The 21352-nt window shown below is 40.3% G+C and overlaps 1 protein-coding gene, 1 long non-coding RNA gene, 1 other non-coding gene and 2 pseudogenes across 3 annotated transcripts; 2 read left to right on the top strand and 3 right to left on the bottom strand.

The window, feature by feature from the left end:
* Window positions 1-1734: 1734 nt before the first annotated feature.
* Window positions 1735-5374, top strand: LOC104433900 (cysteine desulfurase 1, chloroplastic). The gene is made up of 10 exons (XM_010046793.3): window positions 1735-2107; window positions 2369-2502; window positions 2583-2742; window positions 3032-3218; window positions 3532-3677; window positions 3754-3826; window positions 3959-4022; window positions 4238-4337; window positions 4669-4827; window positions 4959-5374. Exons 1-10 carry the CDS (start codon window positions 1853-1855, stop codon window positions 5127-5129), a joined length of 1449 nt encoding a protein of 482 aa, XP_010045095.2. The 5' UTR covers window positions 1735-1852; the 3' UTR covers window positions 5130-5374.
* A 1212-nt stretch (window positions 5375-6586) lies between these two features.
* LOC120290861 lies at window positions 6587-12428 on the bottom strand (annotated as a pseudogene).
* A 178-nt stretch (window positions 12429-12606) lies between these two features.
* TRNAA-UGC lies at window positions 12607-12678 on the top strand. The gene has a single exon. It is a non-coding gene; the product is annotated as a tRNA-Ala (tRNA).
* A 634-nt stretch (window positions 12679-13312) lies between these two features.
* On the bottom strand, window positions 13313-16251 carry LOC120290803 (annotated as a pseudogene).
* Window positions 16252-16326: 75 nt separating this feature from the next.
* On the bottom strand, window positions 16327-19416 carry LOC120290860. Its single transcript, XR_005548536.1, has 5 exons — window positions 19287-19416; window positions 18915-18983; window positions 17718-17801; window positions 17346-17520; window positions 16327-16443 (listed from the first exon to the last, which is right to left on the bottom strand). It is a non-coding gene; the product is annotated as an uncharacterized LOC120290860 (long non-coding RNA).
* Between the last annotated feature and the right edge of the window lie 1936 nt (window positions 19417-21352).

Raw genomic sequence — 21352 nt, 5'->3', positions numbered from 1 at the left:
TTAGAAGTTCAATTTCACTTAATATAGAAGAGGGGTTCATTTAGAATGCGTTTCGCTGAAAAAATTCGTAATAAAGGAGAATATTTTTTATAAAAATCATTATAGAAGAAAATGGTTTAATTTTCATTTGTTTAGTGGTTCAGAAAAATGATTTCATTATATTGTCAAGAAAGTTGTTTTCCTGCAATTTAAGCTTCTTTTTAGCACGTAGAAAACATTTGTCGTAATTCAATTAGTTTTCTATCATTCAAATATTGAAAAGTTACATAAAATAATTTCTCATAGGTAATTTTTTTTTTCAAACAAGAAGATGCTTATTATCGATACGGAGTTAAGTATAAGTAGATATCTTAACGCTACTCATGGGGCTACACGAGAAAGATACGTGGAAGTAGATGCTAGTAGTGGCGGCTGAGCAAGGAGTTAGGGTTTGAGTTTTGATGATTAGGATTTGGATGCGGTGGATTTGAGAAAGTAGGGAATGCATTTTTGGAAAGTTAAAGGACAGTCTTGTAAATAAATGTCCAAGTTTTCTAAGTTGAGGTAAACTGTAAATAAGTGCCCAAGTTTTCTAAGTTGAGGTAAAAAAGCTTGTAGTTTCAAAAATAGAGGCATGTCTTTCATAATTAGGTGAAATTCAAGTGTGTTTTTGGGAATTTTTCCATTCAATAAACAGCATAACTAGCTTGTGGCATCACTAGTTTCTTGTTGAAGCTAGTCGGTACATTTACAGTTGATTAGGGACCATTTATCTTTGCACGATAGTAATGGTGATAAGCCTATCACGAGTGATATACTATATTTATATTAAATGATGTGATAGATTTTTATCAAACGTTATATATGGAGCACATGTTTAAATCTTTACACATTAAGTTGGTTATATCTCTTATCATTGTAGAAAGGTATATTCTAGGAGCGACGACTGCTATCTATAATTTTTTAGCACAGAGACAGAGAAGAAATTAAAAGAAAGGCCATTTACTTATGGGTAATAAGTAATACACAAAAAAAAAAAAAAAAAAAAAGAATTGAAAGGAAGAATTGCACATTTCTTAATTTCTGGTAGGATTTCCTTTTTCCCTCTCTTTCTTCGAGAAAATCAAAATTTATAATCAAGTCATCGTGTACCGAATACGTAAGGTAATGGTAGTGGTAGTCCTTCAACTTTTCATTCATTAAAGCTATGTATTTTTTGGCACGACCAATTAACGAGCTAACTTGCACACATAAACTTAATCATGTCGATTAATGAATGCGTTAGGTATGAATTGACATGACATGTTTAGACTCATTTATTTAATTAATTTAAAACGTTCCTCATGTTATCACGATGTGTTTATTTATATTCATAATCAATAATAATTATAAACACGAGTAAATATTTTCATGCATATATAAGAATTTCATATATTTAGTGTTTGGTGATGTGACATTCGTCTAATCAACAAGTTATATTTGTATCTTAATATCGTGACATAATCCGTAAATTCTTGTTTAGTGGGCTAACTCAAATAAATAGAAAGAATGCGAAGGATGAAATTGAACAAATATAATGGTAGGTAGGTCGCGCCTCAAACGGAACATTCCGGACATCCCAGCAGATTCCGTCAAATACTCTCGGTACCGTACCGTTAGCCGCACAAACATATATTCAGTTTTTTTTTTTTTTTCTTTTCCGTAATTTGCAGTAAATAAGAGATCAACGGAGGGCGTGTCGCGTGCTGTGATCTTCGTCCGTCCCCGCGTCGCGTCCCGTCCTACTTTCCATCGTCATCGTCAAAATCTCTCCCTCTTTCTGGCGCTTCGCTTCTCGCTCGGTGGCGTTTCGCGAGAGAGAGGGAGAGAACCGATGAGGATGACGATGGCGATGGAAGGAGCAGCTCTGAAGCTCGCTCCTCCCGGGCCGTTCCGCCCTAATTCCGCCCTCGCTCTCGCCTCCGCCGCCGCCTCCTCCTCCTCTTCCTCTAGGGCTTCCTTCCGCCGACTCTCCTCCTCCGCCGCCGCCTCCTCCTCCTCCTCCGTGCTCGCCGACAGCGATCCCTCCGCTTCCGGTTCTCTCTCCTTGGGCCACCTCACCCGCCCCGACTTCCCCATCCTCCACCAGGTTCTCTCTCTCTCTCTTCTTCTTCACCGCTTGTGCTGCGGCTCGGATGTATCCTCTGCTTCTTAGCTGTATAGACTTCCTCGCTCGCACTTTGGCGGCGGCGATGTCCGGCGCGCCTCGCCGGTCGCTCGCCGCCGGCCTCGTTCCGTCGATCGAATCGGATCCTATTTGTTTGCTCGACTCTTTTAGTAGATTTCGTTGGCTACGGCGAATGCGTGTAGCTCGCCGTTTTGATCGCCGCGGCTTCTTTGCGTTCCTCAGGAGGTGAACGGCTCGAAGCTCGTCTACTTGGACAACGCCGCCACGTCGCAGAAGCCTAGCTCTGTCTTGAAGGCCGTGCTGGAGTACTACGAGGCTTACAACTCCAACGTACACCGGGGGATTCATTTCTTGAGGTAGGTCGTTGGATCGTGTGCTGTATGTTGAGTAGTTTATCTCGAGCGCCTGTCTGTTTAATGTTGTGATTCTCATCCAGTGTGAGGGCGACGGATGAGTACGAGTTGGCCAGGAAGAAGGTGGCCCAGTTCATCAATGCGGGAGAATCTAGAGATATTATTTTCACTAGAAACGCTACTGAAGCTATCAATTTGGTTGCCCACTCCTGGGGCCTTTCGAATTTGAAACCGGAAGATGAGGTAGGACTGTAATTAGGGAGTGTGTGATTCGTTCCTGGAGGTGTAATAGTCTTTATGTGGCAACTCCTTAATACTCCTGTTAATTCAAGTGAAGATCAGATCAATGGCAAGCTAAAAGTTATTGGATGACTAGCGACAGGATGATGTGTCAACATAAGTCAATTTGTTGAGTCTTTATATCTTCTTAAATACCATCGTGTTTGTTTCTTCAGGAAGAATCTATGGAATGTTGGGTTTTCTTTTTCATCACTCGAGTCTCCATTCTTAATGTTATGTAATCTTCTTGCAGATCGTACTCACAATTGCTGAACATCATAGCGCTATTGTCCCTTGGCAAATCATCTCGAAAAAAACTGGCGCCATTCTTAAATTTGTGGACTTGGATGGAGGCGAAGTGCCAGATGTGAGCAAATTAAGAGGAATGCTTTCGAAGAAGACAAAACTGGTCGTAGTTCATCATGTATCGAACATGCTTGGTAGGTGAAGTCCTTGCATGTTTTATAACGGTTCTTTTCTTTGCACGTGTTTCAGTTGCATTTAATATAGACAAAGTGGTTATTTACTTGTGGCTAGTATATAGTGTTGGTGAAGAAAGCATTGAGATGATTTCTATGATAATTAAGGATGATGATGGCATCTTTAGATGCCATTATATGCGATGAGTGTAACATTGAGTTTAACTTTTTTGGTGCTTACAATAGTTCCTATAACATCTGGATTGTTTCATCTGTCCAATGATCAGAAAAAAATGTCAAAACATTATGGTTTATCATAATTGTCTCTTGGCAGCTTCAATTCTGCCTATCGAAGATATTGTTCAATGGGCACATGATGTTCAGGCTAAAGTTCTTGTGGATGCTTGTCAAAGCGTGCCTCACATGGTGGTTGATGTCAAGGCCCTTGATGTCGATTTCCTTGTTGCCTCATCTCACAAGGTTAGGTTCCTTCCTCTGCATTGAAATGTTTACTTCATTGATGAGTTTGTGAAGTTCTGGAATAAACATCCTTCAGATGTGTGGGCCTACAGGCATTGGATTCTTGTATGGAAAGAGTGAGCTGTTGACTTCCATGCCTCCATTTTTAGGTGAGATTTCTTGATTCATAGAATGTAAGATCTATTTTTCCAGGTATTGCTCTTCTGTGCGCATGCACAGCGTGTGTGTTTGTGTGAGATGTGTGTAAATTGGTGATATTTCCTCAAAATTCTGATGTGTAGGTGGTGGAGAGATGATTGCTGACGTCTTTCTCGATCATTCCACATATGCGGAACCTCCGTCCAGGTTGGCATACTCGACCCATCATAACCTAGATTCTGCTGATGACGGCTCTGGGAAACTTTTGGGTTTCTGACCATTCCATTATAAATAATGCGATGAAAGAACTAGTCTATGTACATTCAGTTTAGAGATATTTTGTTTCTCAGGAACTATTAATTTTGTTAATGTTTTGTCTCCCTTTTCTGCCTCATAAATGATGTTTAGTTTACGTGGAATAGGTTTGAGGCTGGAACACCTGCAATTGGGGAAGCAATTGGACTAGGAGCAGCCATAGATTATTTGTCCGAGATTGGCATGCAAAAGATTCATGATTATGAGGTGATAGTCATATTTAGTCTGATAATCGATAGAAAGTTGCCTTGTCTCTTTTTCCCCCTAAATTCAATACTTCACATAGATCAGTGAAATCCAAAAAGTATGTGGTCTCAAGGCATGCATATTTCTGTGGCTCAGGAAAACTGATTTCTCTGTTTCATGTTGGACATATGTTTCTCAGAAGGAAGCATACTTGAGATTAATTAATTAATTTATTTATTTATTTATGTTGCTTGTTCTGGACAAGTTGGGACTAGAGTCAAGATACACTAGTTTTAGCTGAAGTATGCATCACTTGGATGGTAACATGATTATTTTTCTCCTGCATGTGTAGATGGAACTTGCAAATTACTTGTATGAAAGCCTTCAATCAGTTCCAAGTGTCCGTATATATGGTCCAAAACCTTCAAGGAATATTAATCGTGCTGCTTTGTGCTCATTCAATGTTGAGGGCTTACACCCCACTGATATCGCGACAATTCTCGACCAGCAGGTACATAAGCAGTTAGTGTAGGCCAAGTTGTGGATTTCCAGTTCTACCATCTTGTTGCAATTTTTACTTCTATTAGTGATTTCTCTTCTTCTGTGATTTCTCTTTTCACTGCTATGTTTTCTTATTTTCAGCATGGGGTTGCCATCAGATCAGGACACCATTGTGCTCAACCCCTCCATCGCTATCTAGGAATCAGTGCGAGTGCACGTGCCAGTCTCTACTTCTACAACACTAAAGAAGATGTAGACAACTTCATTCAGGCACTCAACAGTACAGTCAATTTCTTCAATACTTACAAGTAAAAGGTGCCTCCCTATAGTATTCTTTAGGGACTTGTGCATAAATATGTGGAAATTGGAGTTAGATTTTCGCGCCTTTCCTTTTCTAGTCATGAGTGTTTAGGTATACCTTCTGTCACGTCATTATCCGAGTGCTTGCTCCAGGAATTCTCCGGGGGTTACTCTGCTTCAAATCAATTAAAAACCTACATTGTATCCACATCGTAAAATTAGCATCCGCTGAGTTTTTAAGTTTTGGTCACTTGATTTTCCAAGTTAATGTTTCGGGAGTATGCACGTGGTGGTCGATTGTCTAACCCTTGGATTTAGCATCATGTCGACAGAGTTTAGACAGAATTTCAGAAGAAAATATGGTAGTTTCAAGCAAGAAAATTGTATTTCTTTATCATTTGCTTGACATTGTGCCTCTCTATCTCTTAGTAGAGCTGAAAACGGTAATGTTTTCCCTTCTCTGCCGTCGGCAAAGTCGAGCGTGCTTTGGCACGGGTCGGTTCTCCGGTACAAATCCCGAAAGTTTGCCCTTTTTGTGCCTAAAAAATGAGGGCGGTACGGTTTATTCTTGCGCTGGCCCGGCCCAACTCTTTGGGCCTGAATTTGGGTTAGGCGTTCACTGGGACCTGGGCTGGCCCAGTACCGTGCCTGCACTTCTTCAATGGTGGCCTAGTGGCCAACTCATTGGGCCTAACCAGGGCGTGACAGTCCTGATAATGGCCCGGTGTCGTTATTGTTTGGGGGCTTAAGACGTGCCTGGATGGGCCCAATACTGACTGTTACCTTAAATTGGGCCTTGGGTGGTGCCAAAGTTGGCAAAGTTGGCACCACCCAACCTGGCCCAATTTGCATGCTTGGATAACCTTGACTTGGGCCAAGCCTGACACCTTACAATTTTGGGCTATGGTTGGCTTAGTGGGCCTTATGATGGCCGAGGTTGACCCGATATCAACGTCAAATGGGCCTCAAGGTGGACCAAGACATGGCTCTTGTTGGCCCAAGTCTTTGGGCTAAATTGGGCACAACCCCGTGGTCCTTATGATGGGCCTGGTTGGGCCAATATGAATCTTAAATGGGCCTTAACTTGGGCATGGCCTAACTCAATTCTTCGGGCCTGTTGAGCTTCTATTATGGGCCTCTTATGGCCCATTTTTTGGGCCTAGAGTTGTGCTTAGCCCAGCCCATTTTTTTGGAAAATACAATCGGGGCCATTTTTGGCCAAACGTTAGGACTCGAATTTGGGCCTGGCGCGTTCAGCTGTTCGGACCACAGAACGTCTTGGGGTTAGGCTTTCCCAGCTTCTATGGGCTGGAAACCCAAATAGGGCCTAGGTCGCCCATTAAATCCGTGTTACCCAATGTTTTTACCAAGAGTCGAAAGACCCACCCATGGGCTTAAAAAAGGCATTTCCTGACCGTGGCTAGTGCAAAGATCGCTCATATCGAAGCATGAATCTTGAAAAGCAAGTGTTAATCAACTAGAGGCTTGGGCGGCATTTCATTACATACATACTCGCTAAGCTCTCATCAACAATATATACATTTATATACAGTGATCAGCATCACTCAGGCTACAGAATCTTTCTTTTTGTTTCCTTTAAAGATGGGACGAGCGTTGTGCTACTTTAAAGCAAGCACGGTATATTCATATTCTGCGGTCGCACCATCACGTGATGTCAGAGAGGGCGAGGCCCGACGATTTTGATCCAGAAAGCAGCGAGATTCCTTAATGGCCTATCGGTCGGAATCCTACTTTCAGATTCTCTGGGAAGAAGCACGAGAGACTGTCTTATCACCCCTTCTCATCCAATCCTAACCTTCGAACCGCATCTCTCCAGCTGCAAAAGCATTTAAAAAGGAGAAAAGACATGCCACAGCAATAATAGTTCCCGTAAAAAACTCTCTCTGTGGGTGCTTTTTGTAAGTGGTGAGTGTAGTGGCAGGCACAAACAATTACTCCCCAAATCAAAAGCCTAGATCATCTTATCCGGGGATTCCCCTCAAAATGTCTTAACCATATAGAGCAATCACAAGGCAGACTGAACGAAAACCTTCAGATTTGGGACTTTGAATAGCAGGGAAAAATCGGGGTCGTTCCCCATACAATGAATACTGGCTCATTGACCCTGCAAGAGTAGGACCGATAAGCACCGGCCATTCTCTCATTGGATTGCCACTTACCATATGCCCCACAGTTTGAAAACTGGATAGAGGACAGAGGAACAACAGTAAGTCAAGATCCAGAAAATAAAGAGATGACTTGAAGAAGATGAATCAACAAGGCACGAAACCAAGCCCCACTTATATTGACACTGTTGAGAATGTTCATAAAGTATTGCAACTCGTATGAGATACAGTAATTCTAGGTAAATTAACACTTTGTCTGCACAGTTCGTACACCAAATGATGTGAAAGAATGCAAGTAGCAATTAAATTACCGGATCATAGATAACACTCATCAAGAGTATCATATCACTTGGTAAATCAAGGTAAACCAGCTTCCAAAAAGGCAGATGACAGAAATTGCCAACAATTGCACATGAGAAACTTTTCACAGTTGCCTTACAAACAGATTATCTTTGATAGTCAGAATTTTGACAAAACTGATCTTACTCTATTTTGATATTCTCTAATCAACGGAATTTTTCTGCAAAATTCAGTAGCACCACATTGGAAACTTCAATGAATTAATACAGGCGAAACAAACGAGCACGAGAATAGACCCAAAACATGGGCATTTTCATCCCCACTGACAACCCTCTCTATATTGACTGCAACCACAGCAGTCAACACGAAATCTTCCCTCCTGTGGATCATGGAAAAACCCAGATACCTCAGTTAAGTACCTCAATACTAATTGCTCTCTTCCTAGATGATAAGTAACCATCTACTCATTTCTCCTTCTTAGCCAAGGACTCTCCCTTATACTCACCGCCTGCAATAACAACAAAGCCTGCTCCAACCTGGAATCAAATGCAATGTATTGACGAGTTAATTTCAGCCTACCACAGGACTACATGGTTATTAAAGGACATGCAGGCTTCAGTATGCACATGTGAGTGTGCGTCCATGTGCATGCACGTGCGCATGTGTCGGAGAGAGCAAGAGAGAGAGAACCTGGCAATCTTTCAAAACAACACGTTCTTGAAGCTGTACGTTACTGCAAACTACAGACCCTTGTATCGAGCAACCATCTCCAATCGTAACATGGTTCATGACAATAGAATTAACAATCTGCATAGAGGAGAATAGGGAGAAGCAGAGGAAATTGTCTCAAAAACAATATTTCCCAAGAACTTCGTATATTTTGGGCAGATTTCAAATGAAGATAGAAAATAAGTTATAGAAAGATGGAAGACATTATTTCGGCCTTTTCTTAATCATTTCCTTAGCTTGATCTTACAATTCAAGTAAAATTACAATACCTTGACATTGGAACCTATCCGGCAGTGACGGCCTATAACAGATCGCTTTTACGCTACATTTATCCCCATTTGAGATCCTTCCCCAAGCATACAATGTGGTCCCACCTATCACAATAAAACCACTTTACAACACTCATACAGGAACTTGTAATATACATGAAACAATAGGTTTTTTCAGCCAAAAATAGGCATCTCATAATCACCCTTGACCTATTAAAGGAAGTAGTAAAGTTCGATGTTACATGGGCGATGCCAATAGGATGAATACGTTGAATTAAATTAACAACTCACAGTAGTTTTAGATCCCAACTCCGCTGAAGGATGGATAATATTGTTATGAGCAGAGAAAGAATAGCCTGACAGATGATTTACCTTCAATGACCTGAGACAATTTAAAATTTCGACTCAACAAGATGAAGTACATGATATTTCAAGTTGAAATTGGATAGGCAGAAAAAAAAAGGAATAAAAAAAAAGACACTCACATCTCGATTGATGTCGCTAAATGCTTGGATGGAGTTCAAGCGGGCAATACTTGCTTTTGCTGGCGATATATACACAAATTTTATGCGTTCTTCGAGAAGAGGCAGAACCATATGAACCTAACTCATGGAGTTCATGGAAATTTGGCCTCGATGAATTAGACAGAATTTGTGACAGCAATACTTGGTTGTTCTGGGAAGCAACCTTTTCATTTGCATTCTCTTCGGGTTGCGGTGCACCATTAAATAATATTTCGGATTTCTAAGGTTCAGATAGGAAATGAATCAACTCTGGCCATATGAAATTATCAACCACTGAGAACAATTCATCTAGGGACTTCAGAAACTAACCAGCTGGCTCCGCACAAGATAAGGCAATAAATCCTCCTTTAGGCTTTGAAATGTATCCTTCTGATCTAGAATCTCTTGCAGCACAGTCCTGGGAGGAAAAAAGAACCCAGGGAAGTTGAGGGAAAGGTGTCCACTTATTTAGACTCGCAAATTAAGAGGCAATAGATTATCCAACCTTTTGAAGGCATATAAATGAGCATCAATGAGATCAGCACGGATTTCCATCTGCATTAGAGAGAAGGATGACTAGTTGATGCCAATACTCCAAAGACATTAGGAATGTGATCTCGTTAGTTCTCATGCATAAATGCACCATGCTACAGTGGATGCTTAAGGCAGTGCAGAACCAGGGTAGACTGCTCTTTCCTCTTTCACAACATAATGAAGACATGCATGAGGGTATCAGTGTCACCATATCAAGCAACAGGTTTCTAGGCATTATGCCATTAACCAGATTAACCATAGAAAAAGTTCGAAGAAACATTGACTACCTCCCCTACTGCACGAAGTATACTCTTCTGAATACGAAGATCGTTCTCAAGTTCAGCACCTGCAATTAGCAAAAGAGGCTACCCTATGAAGTTTCTAAGTATGTAAGCAAATGTCTCCGCTATATCTCTAATTTGTTGTTACATTAAATAAATGCTGAACCTGTGGCAATGTATAATAGGAACTGCTTTGAGCGGTCCAAGCCTATGAGGTTGTAACGTCCCGCTTTCTTGGTTTTGTCCTTTACCCCAGAGGATCCTGAATCTGCAGGACCACTTACAGGAGCAGAGCAAAGCATTGCAGTTACCACAGCATTGTGTCGTCTATGTGCAGCTGCCACAGCTCCAGGAGGCACATCAAAACAAGATCACCACTACGACCTGCAGAAACATTTGCAACAGAATTGATTATTTATGCTGCATATGAGAATTTTAAACAGGTAACATGCTTTACCAAGATGTCTTTTGCAGTCAGATGATGTGCAATGGCTCAAGGGCTCCAGCTGTCCCGATGTCCTCAGGTACGGCAGCGACCTGTAGTCAAATAGTATTCCTAACTCTTTCATGAAGAAAATTATCAAAGAATTGGTTTACTTGAAGCATAACTTAGATTAGAAAAGGGAGCATAACAGGATTGCGTTATTGGCATGACACCAGCCGCCACAACTAATAGTATGTTGTCCGAGTGGCTGGATTCCACAAAACCACATTTATATAACTTGTCCTGCTAGAAGGCCTGAAGTAGACCAAATAATCAAAAGATCATGCTATTGCACAGTAATGTACCACAAGCTGCAAGATATTAATTGCTAAAATTAATTGAAGGGCAAAACCTGAAGTACATAAGACAGTTGCATTCTTCCAATTCCTAAACAAAATACTTTCCAAACTGAATGGTATAAGCCAGACATGCAAATTATAAAGAGAACTAAATAGGGATTTTAATCTAAATGGTTGAACTCTTCAAATCTGGGGATTTCTAAGTAATTTTAGACTGCCAGCTGAGTCTGCATCATCAAACAGAACAATACTGGCACAAATCAATTCTCAGAACTTAACATTGTCGTGCATCACAACTAGCTACGCTACTTACTTTCAGTGGCCCCATCCTAGATGGAGTGCCATCAGCCAAATATATATCACTAGAACAGAGAAAATGAAGCAAAACCTCAAAAGGGACAGCTATTAACTTCAAGAGTAAAATCAAGAAAGTCAAAATCAGATGATCACAAGGCCATGCAGAAGTTTTCCCAGACTTTTAGAATGATTTGGTCTCGATTGAGTTTCCACTCCCTTCACCAGAAAAATGTTTTCAGAAAAAGTTTGTGCAGTAAATAACAGTACTCAGCTTAATCAGAGTGTAAATCATCAAGACACAAAATAACCAAGGATTATAATGCCCAGCTTTCAGAAAGAATTAGGTAACATAAAGCTGTTTTCATGATTCTCAAATTGAGATTGAAATTTCAATGGAAAATCTTGCAACTTTGAAATGCTCCAGAATCCATGTACTGTAACTTAAAATGGACTGGAAGCGGCCTATTTTCAGTTACTATCATGTGAGCGCAGTGTAAAAGCATTCAAAATTTTTCCAATATCTACAGTCCAATCTCCATGCATCAGACATACTTGAGGATTTTGCAAAGAGAGAATGATTCCATATATCAAGATGCTTCAGGAACCTCTTTAACCTCCAAAGCACAGCATCAGCACTTAAACATTCTTTATGAAAAATGTCCAACTATGTCAATTAAATTAAGCTTTACATATCATAACATTGCGTCTCTTCTTCTCAAAGCTATTTCAATGTTATTTCTCTCCTCCCCAGCTCAAATTGGCTAGCAATAAATAAAGGACAACTACCATGATTAGAACCACCAATGCCATACTGCAGTGAACCACAGTCCCATACCTCAACATGCAGACGGTCCACATAAGCGCCTGATATCCAGCCTCCAACAAGGAAAGCCGCATCTTCTCCCTCGACAACCTAAAAACCACAACACGCACACAAGCTAGCATCGGTACCAGAAACAATCAGAAGCACAAACTCATACACTTATACTTGAGTTAGATCATCTACTGCAATCCAATTACCCTTAGGAAGCACTGCACAAAATCTGGCACAGCAAAATCAAAGCTAATTTTTCTCTTTCCGAAAGAAGCACCAAAAAGCGCTCGCGAATGCGGACCACAACATGCTGGCAAACCCGATTAGGGCAAAGAAAGAGAACGAGCGGGAGACAGAACTCACGACGATGAGATCCCTGAGGTTACTTTGCTCCAGGGGCTCGTAGGAGAGGACAGGGCGGTTGGCCACCGGAAGCAGCGCCTTCGGCACCTCCTGCAACAAATTTGAACCGAGATGAAAAATAAAAACAAAGCCGAAGAAGGATGAGAAAAGCCTTCGAGAATTGTTCTCTAAGTGGAACGCATTGGTTCCTCGGAGAAAATCTCCGAACCGCAGGAAGGTGGAGGGAGCGACCTTTGAGACGAGGGGGACGAGCTTCTTCGAGAAGCCGCCGGCCAACACCACCACTTGGAAATCCATCGGCGGCGGCGGCGAATCGCAGGGCTCCGGTCCGCTGATGCGGGCGAGAGAGAGAAAGGCTTTGAATTGAAGTGAATGATCCTTCTGCTCTTTTTCTCACTCTTTTTCCTTTTGATTTTGGAGCGTGAGGGAGAAAGACAGGTCTATTGTTTAGAATCAATATTATTATCTTGTTGGGGAAAGTAGAGCAGCTGGGGATGTAGCTCAATGGTAGAGCGCTCGCTTTGCATGCGAGAGGTACAGGGTTCGATCCCCTGCATCTCCAAAAGCTTCACCTTTTCCTCGGATTTTGCTTCCTTTTTTGTTACGTGCTTATGGGCATTATCCGATCGCCAATAGCAATCACTTTCGATCTCACTCGACAGAAGATCCATATAATTAGTTCCCGAGATGATGATTTCTGCCAATCTTTCTCGGGGTCATTGATGATGGTCCTCTCTTCAAGTTGCTCTCGATGCTAGCGATTCTTGTTTTAGCTAGTTCCCTCCCGGGGCCACGAATGACGGAGCACAATCCTATCGCATCGAAACTATGATTCTCTTTCTTCTTAGTTTTGGTGTTGTCGTCGTCAGTATCGAAAAACTGCCTAGGAATCCATGGATATTATGAAGTTGCTGTCCATACTTGTCATCGGATCGTGTACTTCCAACTCGCTTTCATTAAGACTAAAGGATATGCATATTGTGAAATTGTAACTTCGCTATTTGCACCCAAATTCTGTACTTTCGCCGATATACCTATGCGTCCAAAGTTTTCACATCCAGGCCCTGTCCTTAAATTGCTACAGTTTTTCGCTTCATCCGATCTTATCTATATCGATGTAATCACTTTCAACATATTGCACAGAAAAGGTCTGCATGAGCTGGATATGGTCACCCAAAGCCTGAAATAGTCTCATAGGGGGACAAATGCTCCACCATGTGCAATCAGATTCGTTACAAAGATTCCAAACGGCAGAAAAACAGGATACAGGAAAGTGGAATTAGAACCACCCAAAACGATGACAAACAATGGGGAAAGGAACACGATCCCACAAGACATACGGTGATCGAAAGCTCGTCAACTTATAATACAGTAGACAAAGCAAAGGGCAATGTAATTACACTCTACAAAAAAGGTAAAGATTTGATCAGATTATCGGGTACCTATAGGTGCTCTGTCATCTGGTCCAGCGAGCATGATCTGGCAAGGGCAATTTGAAGAGTTACAGAAGAAATCAGGAAAAGAAGTAAGAAATAAATCAAGCGGTGTGGACTGGACAGCAGAAAACAGCATCATGGTCAAAGGCGTTGTGTTGCATGCATGTACAAGAAGAGAAGAAAAAGTTAGCAAGGACTTACATTACAGTCATAAGCAAATCTTCTGGCAAGCATTATGGCAGCATTCCTTTCTCTTTCCGATTCAAATGCTAATACAAAGGACACTCCTTGCTTAGCTTGCCAAAACAATGCCTGAGCTGCAGCATTGCCACCACCTCTAACCCCGCACAGCTAAAGAGACAGCGAAGGACATTATAAGTGGCGCCCAAGACACATGGGTTTTAAAAGAGAGAAGAGAAAACTAGCATGGCGTGGGGGGAGTAACATGTAACTGAACAAGCCACCAGATATATACTTTCAAAGAAATGCCACCGACAAAAAGATATGATTAGAGTAAGAATTTAGAAAGTTGTCAATCATAACATTCTTAAAAGTCAATAAATACGGCTGTTGAGTGCAACCGCAGCGAATCTCATAAGGCTGTACCTTCCAAAGCCACAGTGAACATGTGGAAAAGCAACAGTCCCTCAAAGTAAGTGTCAGAATTTCAAGCTGATAATAACTCCTTGGACCACAAGAATAATTACTGCAAAACAAAGAATAACTAGCCACTGTTTTGATACCTGCATTGAGCTCGAATATTTCTTTAGCTACGGTTGTCTTTTCTTTAGAAAGCTTCATTCTCATTCTCCCAATGTGAAGAACGTGAATAGATTCTAATGGATGTTCCACACCATTGGTCTGAGCAACCACCACCTGCAAATCAACAGCCACAAGGACCAACAGAGATGTCAATGGATGAGAATTTTACATGGGCACTGGTAGGCCTTTTCTGTGTACCTTCCCTAAATATATCTAGTTGAAGCTTCCAGACCAAAATCAATTCGTTTCCATTTTCACATGACAAATTACTCTTCACATATGAAGACAAAACTAAACACAAACATCTGAACACAGCAAAAAGAAGAGAAAAAGCTTAGTTAGAGTGATAAGGCTCGGAGATTTCAGATAAGTTGGAATTTTCAACAAATAAATGTGAAAAACTTCACATAGAAAAATAAAAGTCATAAAAATTATCTATCCCGCATAAGATACAGGTTGTGGGGAGGGTACAGAGTACACCTCTAAATCGTAGAACCTAACCTGTACTCAGGCATACTTATACAAACTCCAACACCCACTTTCAAACCTATCCGATCAGGTCAATTTGGCAGGTTCCATAGGTTCTCATGCACACCTCTAGTACTTAGGCAATGGCCTTCTGGGCTGATCACAACTAATGTATCACTTCACAAGCCTCCTTCAACTAAATGTAGGATTTGAGATGTTACAAGCTTTTCACTTATAGCACTAGCATCACTTTGCATGCTCGATGAAACCAGAACAAGACTAGGTGCCCGTACAGATTGAGAAGGCAGCTCTCACGTGTTGCTTTTTGTCATGAGTAGGTTCAAGAAATGATTCATGTGATGTAGAATTTTAACCTGCACGACCTTAAACTATGTTTGATAGGTTTTGGAGTAGGTGAGGAAATTTAAGGCTAAGAAAATGGAAGCTTTGAAAAGAAAGGTGAGGGAATGGTTTCTTTGAGTGTTGTTTGGGAAGGGCAGAAAGAAAGTGAGGGTGAAGAAGATGTGACAAAAGTTGATCATGTGTTATTTAAAAATAAAGGAAAAGTAACAAAGAGAGAAAATAATGAGACACAACAACGAAAGCATTTTTTCACCCTTTCATATACTAGGATTTCACTTGAAAAGAAAATGTTCCATACTAATGGATTCGGGTCCATAACCTACCGAAACAGAATTTGTAACTTGCCATCCTCTTGCCTAGCAGGCAAAGATTTACCTCTGTGGAAAGGATGATTCATTTGTATCAACTTAAGGGATTCCTTGGTTTGAGCCGAAGAAGCAATGTCACTTGATCATTATCAAACTGACTATAATGTCCAGATGAAAGAAAAGGCTCGGCAGTTCGGGAATTTTGTTGAAAAGGCAAGGGTGAATTCGGAAAATGAGTTTTTAGCACACCGCTTTTCTAAGTTTTCTTCACAGTTGTTGAGAAAACACTTGCGGTGGGCCTAGAAGATTTTAAAGGCATTGAATTTCTACACCTGGTATTTCCATAGCCATTCCAATCAGACGAAAGTTTCAAATCCTCAACCCAAATCTTTCCTTAGCTATTCGTCAACCCACTTTTCAATGCATCCAAACTCAGTTTTAGTTCCTATAATGACCTAACTTAATCTAAAGAGGCCAACCCCATCAGAAGAAGAAGAAGAGAAAGAGAAAAAAACTTAAGTAGTGATCTTTTGGAGGAAAACTTATTATACATCACTTGACAAGCCCTCTCACATAAGATGTGGAACTTAGCATGTAACAAGTATATTTGTCCAAGCTATGAATGCTTTCGCACGTTTCAGATTCCATTAGTTTGTAAACTTTGTTCAAAAGCAGTGTATAGGATAAGCACGGGATACCTTAAATTGTGTGTCATGTTTTCCGCACAAGTGCCTCAACATAACTGCCCAAACCAGCGGCTGCATGGAAAACCAAACAATGCAGAATGAACACAGGCATAAAGCAATAAAGAAGCTGAAACCAAAACAGTGTCCTATATAGTAGGAAAGAAATAGAGAGAAGCCTAATCAGACCTTGGGTCAATCGGACCAGTGGTTGTCAAGGCAATGCATTGGTCATCAAAAACAACATCAACTTGCAGTAGTCGCCCCACATCAAAGGGCTCTGGAGCATAGATAGGTTTGGTAGCTCCTAAAATAGTACCAAGTAGTGACACCAAATTCAAATAATGCTACCCAAAAGAAATGTTCTCTGAAAGGATAAGTAACATGGTTCCAGCGTACAGAGTCATCAGGATACATTCAACATAATCAAAAAGAACCGCAAAAGAAACTTTTTTTTTTGCTTAAGACATCCATGATCATTACCTTTGACATAAGATGGAGCATATGTTTGCACAAAATGTAATTATGTGGGAAAGCATCTAAATAGCACATGACATACAAAGGTTAAAAAATTAGGATCGACCATGTATCTCAAAGAAAATGCAGGTAAGTCTCCCTCTTCTCCATGCCATTTTAATTTCTTCTCACAACTCAGACAACAGAAGGGAAAACACCATTAAGAAGTTATTCAATTCCATGACCATTACAATAAGAGATAGGGTCTCAACGTTTTGAAGTTTCACTATAACCAACCACATTGCATACATGTTATGTTTGACACCTAGAAAAGGATATTTGCAAAATTGATCATGTCCCACTACAAAAAGTAGTCCATGAGGAGGTGTTTCTTAAAGTTCACATCAAAATAGCCATTAGAGTCATTAAGCTGAAGCAAAGAGCTTGGGATAAACTTAACTACATGAACAAGCTGGCCACATGCTTTAGTCCTCTGCCTTATGAAGATGAGTTTCCAGTAAACCAGAGATAAAGCAAAATGACTATAATACCAGTTCAGGAAAAGGCAAGCGAATTTAGACTTTTACACAATAAATTCCTGCTACGTAAGCTAAAACCATTAAGCATCAGCAGTAGCATTTCATATAGCAGTTTTTGAGTTCATGCTACAATTGAATCTCATGATATATGTATGTCAGAATGCAGGCATGCCTCCCTATATGCATGTCAGCCTAAAGATATACAGACATATACCTGATATAAGTTCCTTTCGCCACCTTCACATGACATCCGGTGCCACTGAATTGTACATTCAGATAGTCCTGGAGCGCTGTCAGAGCATGGCACAATCTGCAGATAGGAACCCAGTGCTTCGCTCCTTCTAACTCATATAGAAGCAAGCTCATCTCTCCTTTCTCATCACTGAAAGCTGATGAAGAGAGAAAGCAAAAGGAATAAAGGAAAAGGTAATTGATTACTTTACAAAACAAGTTTACATTTCTATGGTGGCTCTACCACGGATAAATGTTTTATAAGTAAATTCCCACTGAATTTGGAAGTTGAGGAAAGAAGGAATTGATCGCTTTCACATCAGATCTGCAAGAATAAGGTAAACATTGAAGGAACCTCTTTTTGAAGCTCAAGTGAACGCTTGGACTTCTCTGCAAGTTGATTCCTCAAAGCGTGCAACTCATATTCCATGTCCATGACCTATGTCACGAGATACATTCAATCACCATAAACATAAGGAAAAAAAGAAGAAAAAGTAACTAAGAATAACTGAATCTGTAAAATACACCCAATCAAAGCAAAAGCAAGATCTCATCTTATATCATAAACAATCTAGTTGCGACTTGACAATCCTGAAACTTTTCACATGTTTGTATATTAAACAGCAGGTATTTCCTTTGTACTTTTATGAAGAAATGAAGCATGCTCTCCTCCATATATTTGATATAATTGCATGGAGTGGCTCCACTTTTAATATTTAGCTGCAGCTGCCACACTCTGGAAATTATAATGGGTTTAAATCTTTGACCTCTTAAGCACACGTATCTGGTTAATTTTCCTTTTGGTCCCAGCTTGGCTATGTGATTACTATTAAAGAAATCTTGTCTTCTTTCTCTCCTCAGAAATATAACTTATATTGCTTAACAGGTGACAATTGACCAGAAAGTTCAGATTGGAATTTTGCGTAAAGTTATAAGACTAAATTGGCAAAATTAAAACGTTTAGAATTAAATTCGCATCCATACAACAGGTTTACGACTTATTGGGTAATTTTTTGTATTTTTTACCCTTACTATCCAGGGAAAGTTATTCTTTATATATCACGACAACAAAAAAACGTATCTTGAGGCAATTTATAGCTGTTGAGCTTGGGATACAGCCACTTTTCTTTTTGTTCTGGCTTGCTTATCACTCCCGATATTCCCCTTATCATGCATCAACTTAGTTTTGTTCTTACTTTTCCTTTTTTACTCTTAACTTTTTTTTACTCTAACTTTGACTATTAAACACAGTGGTAAAATGGAAAATTCACTTAGAGAAATTTCCTCCTCACGATTGCACACTACCACCCAAGTTACCCATTCCTCTGGAACTCGTATATGAATCGTGAGTATTTGCATCTAAGGACCACCAAAACTGAAACAAACCTACTTTGCCGCAGCTGTAGCATGAATCTCTTAAATTGCAGAAACTACTAAAAAGGAGTAGGTATCTTGCCCATGCATCAAGGAAAATAAATTATTTTTTTTTTAAGATGCTTATCGAGGCAACAAATGGGTGCAGTTTGAAAGGGCATCAAGCGGGCACATTTACCTTACTTCGCTGATGCAGCATAATGATCCGCCTGGCCTCTTGAACCTCTTTCATTAATCCTTCCAAGTCCTAAAAGATTGGAAAGAGTTTTGTTATCCGTTGTCAAAGGCTAACTTCGAACTGTTTAAAAGTGAGATATGCAATTAACAGCAGATTCCAAATGCCACTGGCCATTGTATCGTAATTCAAATTTCCAAGATACAAGCAACAAAATGCTCAACTTTGGGTAATCATGCAAAAAATATCATGGTGCCCAAAGAATTTTTAAAAGAATGGTAAGTCATCATCAGAAAACCAAACTAGACAAGAGATCAATTCCAACAGTACTGCTATCAGAGAACATGAAGACAGCAGGGCCTCCGTAACTCATACTTGTTTCCTGATGCTCGAGATGTACGTTCATGCTCCTGAAGGGCCTCTTCTACCCTTCGAACAGCAGCTTTGGCACTCTCAATTTCAGCACGAGCAAAAGCCCTTTCTTCATCAACAAGTTTTTGGCATCCTCCGGCTTCAACATGGAAGCAACCGGTCAATAGCAGAAGGGAATTTGTGCAAAGTAAGTCCTATTCAAACAGATAATTTCCTTCGTCAATTTTGAGCTGCTGTCCACTTTTACAAAGAGTTCTTACACAACCAAGCAGCTTCTACTTAAAGCAATTTCATTACTCTGAGACTTGACTGTTCTAAATACACTGGGCCAAGTTCATGCAGTTCCCCAGAAAATTAAAGGGGGTAAAAAGCAATTATGTCAAAAATGGATCTCCCATAGTTATTTGCTCATATTAAAACATGCTTGTCGTCAATTTCTTTTGCAGGGTATACTTATAGCAGTGTAGCACAAAACCTATACCCCAAGAAAAAAAGCCCTTGTTTAGTATCATTTTTTAAGGAAATCTCATTTTGACAAACCCAATCCACCCTTTTGTCCTGCAAAATCAAACGATGCGATATAGCCTGTAGCCCCTATTACAACAAGATGCACAATGCACTGGCTAGAAAAGTCCCCTCAATTTGGTACTTTATACATCAAGCCTAAATATAAACCCTGTCAACAAAACATGTCTTGAACTTTCATTTAATACCGTCACTCCTCTAAATATATACTCCATGTCTCATTAGACAATTTTAAATCAGCAATTTTCCATCACTTGTCATTTTGCCCAAACAGTTAAAACTGCAGTCAACCTCTACTACTACTGGGTACCATTATATGTAGCTAACTACATGATGGTATCATTCCAACATTCAAGCCAATGGCCCCTGAAAACTCTCAGATTGAGTGTTCATATTTTACCAGAGGTTGTTTATAATGTCTAAAGGATTCATAAAACAGAATTTGACTGGAAAATGTGTAACAGAGAGCCTGATATCTACAAAGAGAGCATCATGTGAAAACTCAAAAGCAAGTAGGATCCATCAACACTCGCTGACAGATGATACATAGATTGACAACTTCCATCAGAAAGAAGTGCACCTGCTTGAGGAAATTTGCTAATTTTTACTTCAGCCTTCTCCTGATTAACTCTCCTTCTCTTTGAGTCAACTGAGCAGCCAAAGACTCCACCTACAAGAAGCCAACTCCAATTACCTTTTTGCATTGCAGCACCCACTTTATTAAAAATATTATACTGTGCTTTCCAAAATTACAATGGATTTAGTCATTCCCAGCCACATATCCAACGAACAAAACCTACTGCCAAAGGAAATTACAAGAAATGCACTCCAAGAGCTAAAAAGAAAAAAAATTACCAAGCAACTCAACGGTGTGCATTCTTTCCTGGTTAAACAAGGATACAATTATTAAAATACTCGACTATATTCTACAATTTTAATTTCCACCTGTACTTATATTTCTCTGTCATAATGGTGAGCTAATTGACCTGCTAGACTCAGAGAAGAGGCCGCATGGGAGCCTAAACCACTCATGCAGAAACTAAAAAGTTGGTGCTACATCATATAGCCTGCAAAGTCTGGATGAACTGTGTGCTTAATAAGTTCATGGGAGTCAACAAGTCAACTTCATATTGCTTTCTTGTTTCCAAGAAATGCATATATTTACAAAAGAAGAATGTTGAGGATCATGCCATTAAAAGAGGGGAGGGAGGGAGGGAGGGGGGAATGCAAAGGACATAGACAGACCTTACATATACAAGAGTGACTGTTTCAAAAGGAGAAAATGTAATATCAGGAACGGGCATGAATACTGACCATGGCAATTGCTTCTTCGACATCATCCTTGCTTCTACCTGTCACCCGTCCTCGCAAGGATTCCAATCCATCTCTAAGCTTCTTCAAAAGAACATGTTTCTCCAAGGAAGCAGCCTCCCTGAGTCGAGCCTATTTACATGGATTCACTAATGACTTTGTTAGCATTAAAGGGCAAAGAAGAGCCCCGGTGAAGAATATTTGACGTCTGTTATATATTCACTGCATGACCG

Source organism: Eucalyptus grandis, chromosome 2, assembly GCF_016545825.1.
Source record: "Eucalyptus grandis isolate ANBG69807.140 chromosome 2, ASM1654582v1, whole genome shotgun sequence".
NCBI classification, from domain to species: Eukaryota; Viridiplantae; Streptophyta; class Magnoliopsida; order Myrtales; family Myrtaceae; genus Eucalyptus; species Eucalyptus grandis.
Note: the sequence above shows the minus strand (reverse complement) of the source record. Positions and strands in the feature narration are given on the sequence as shown.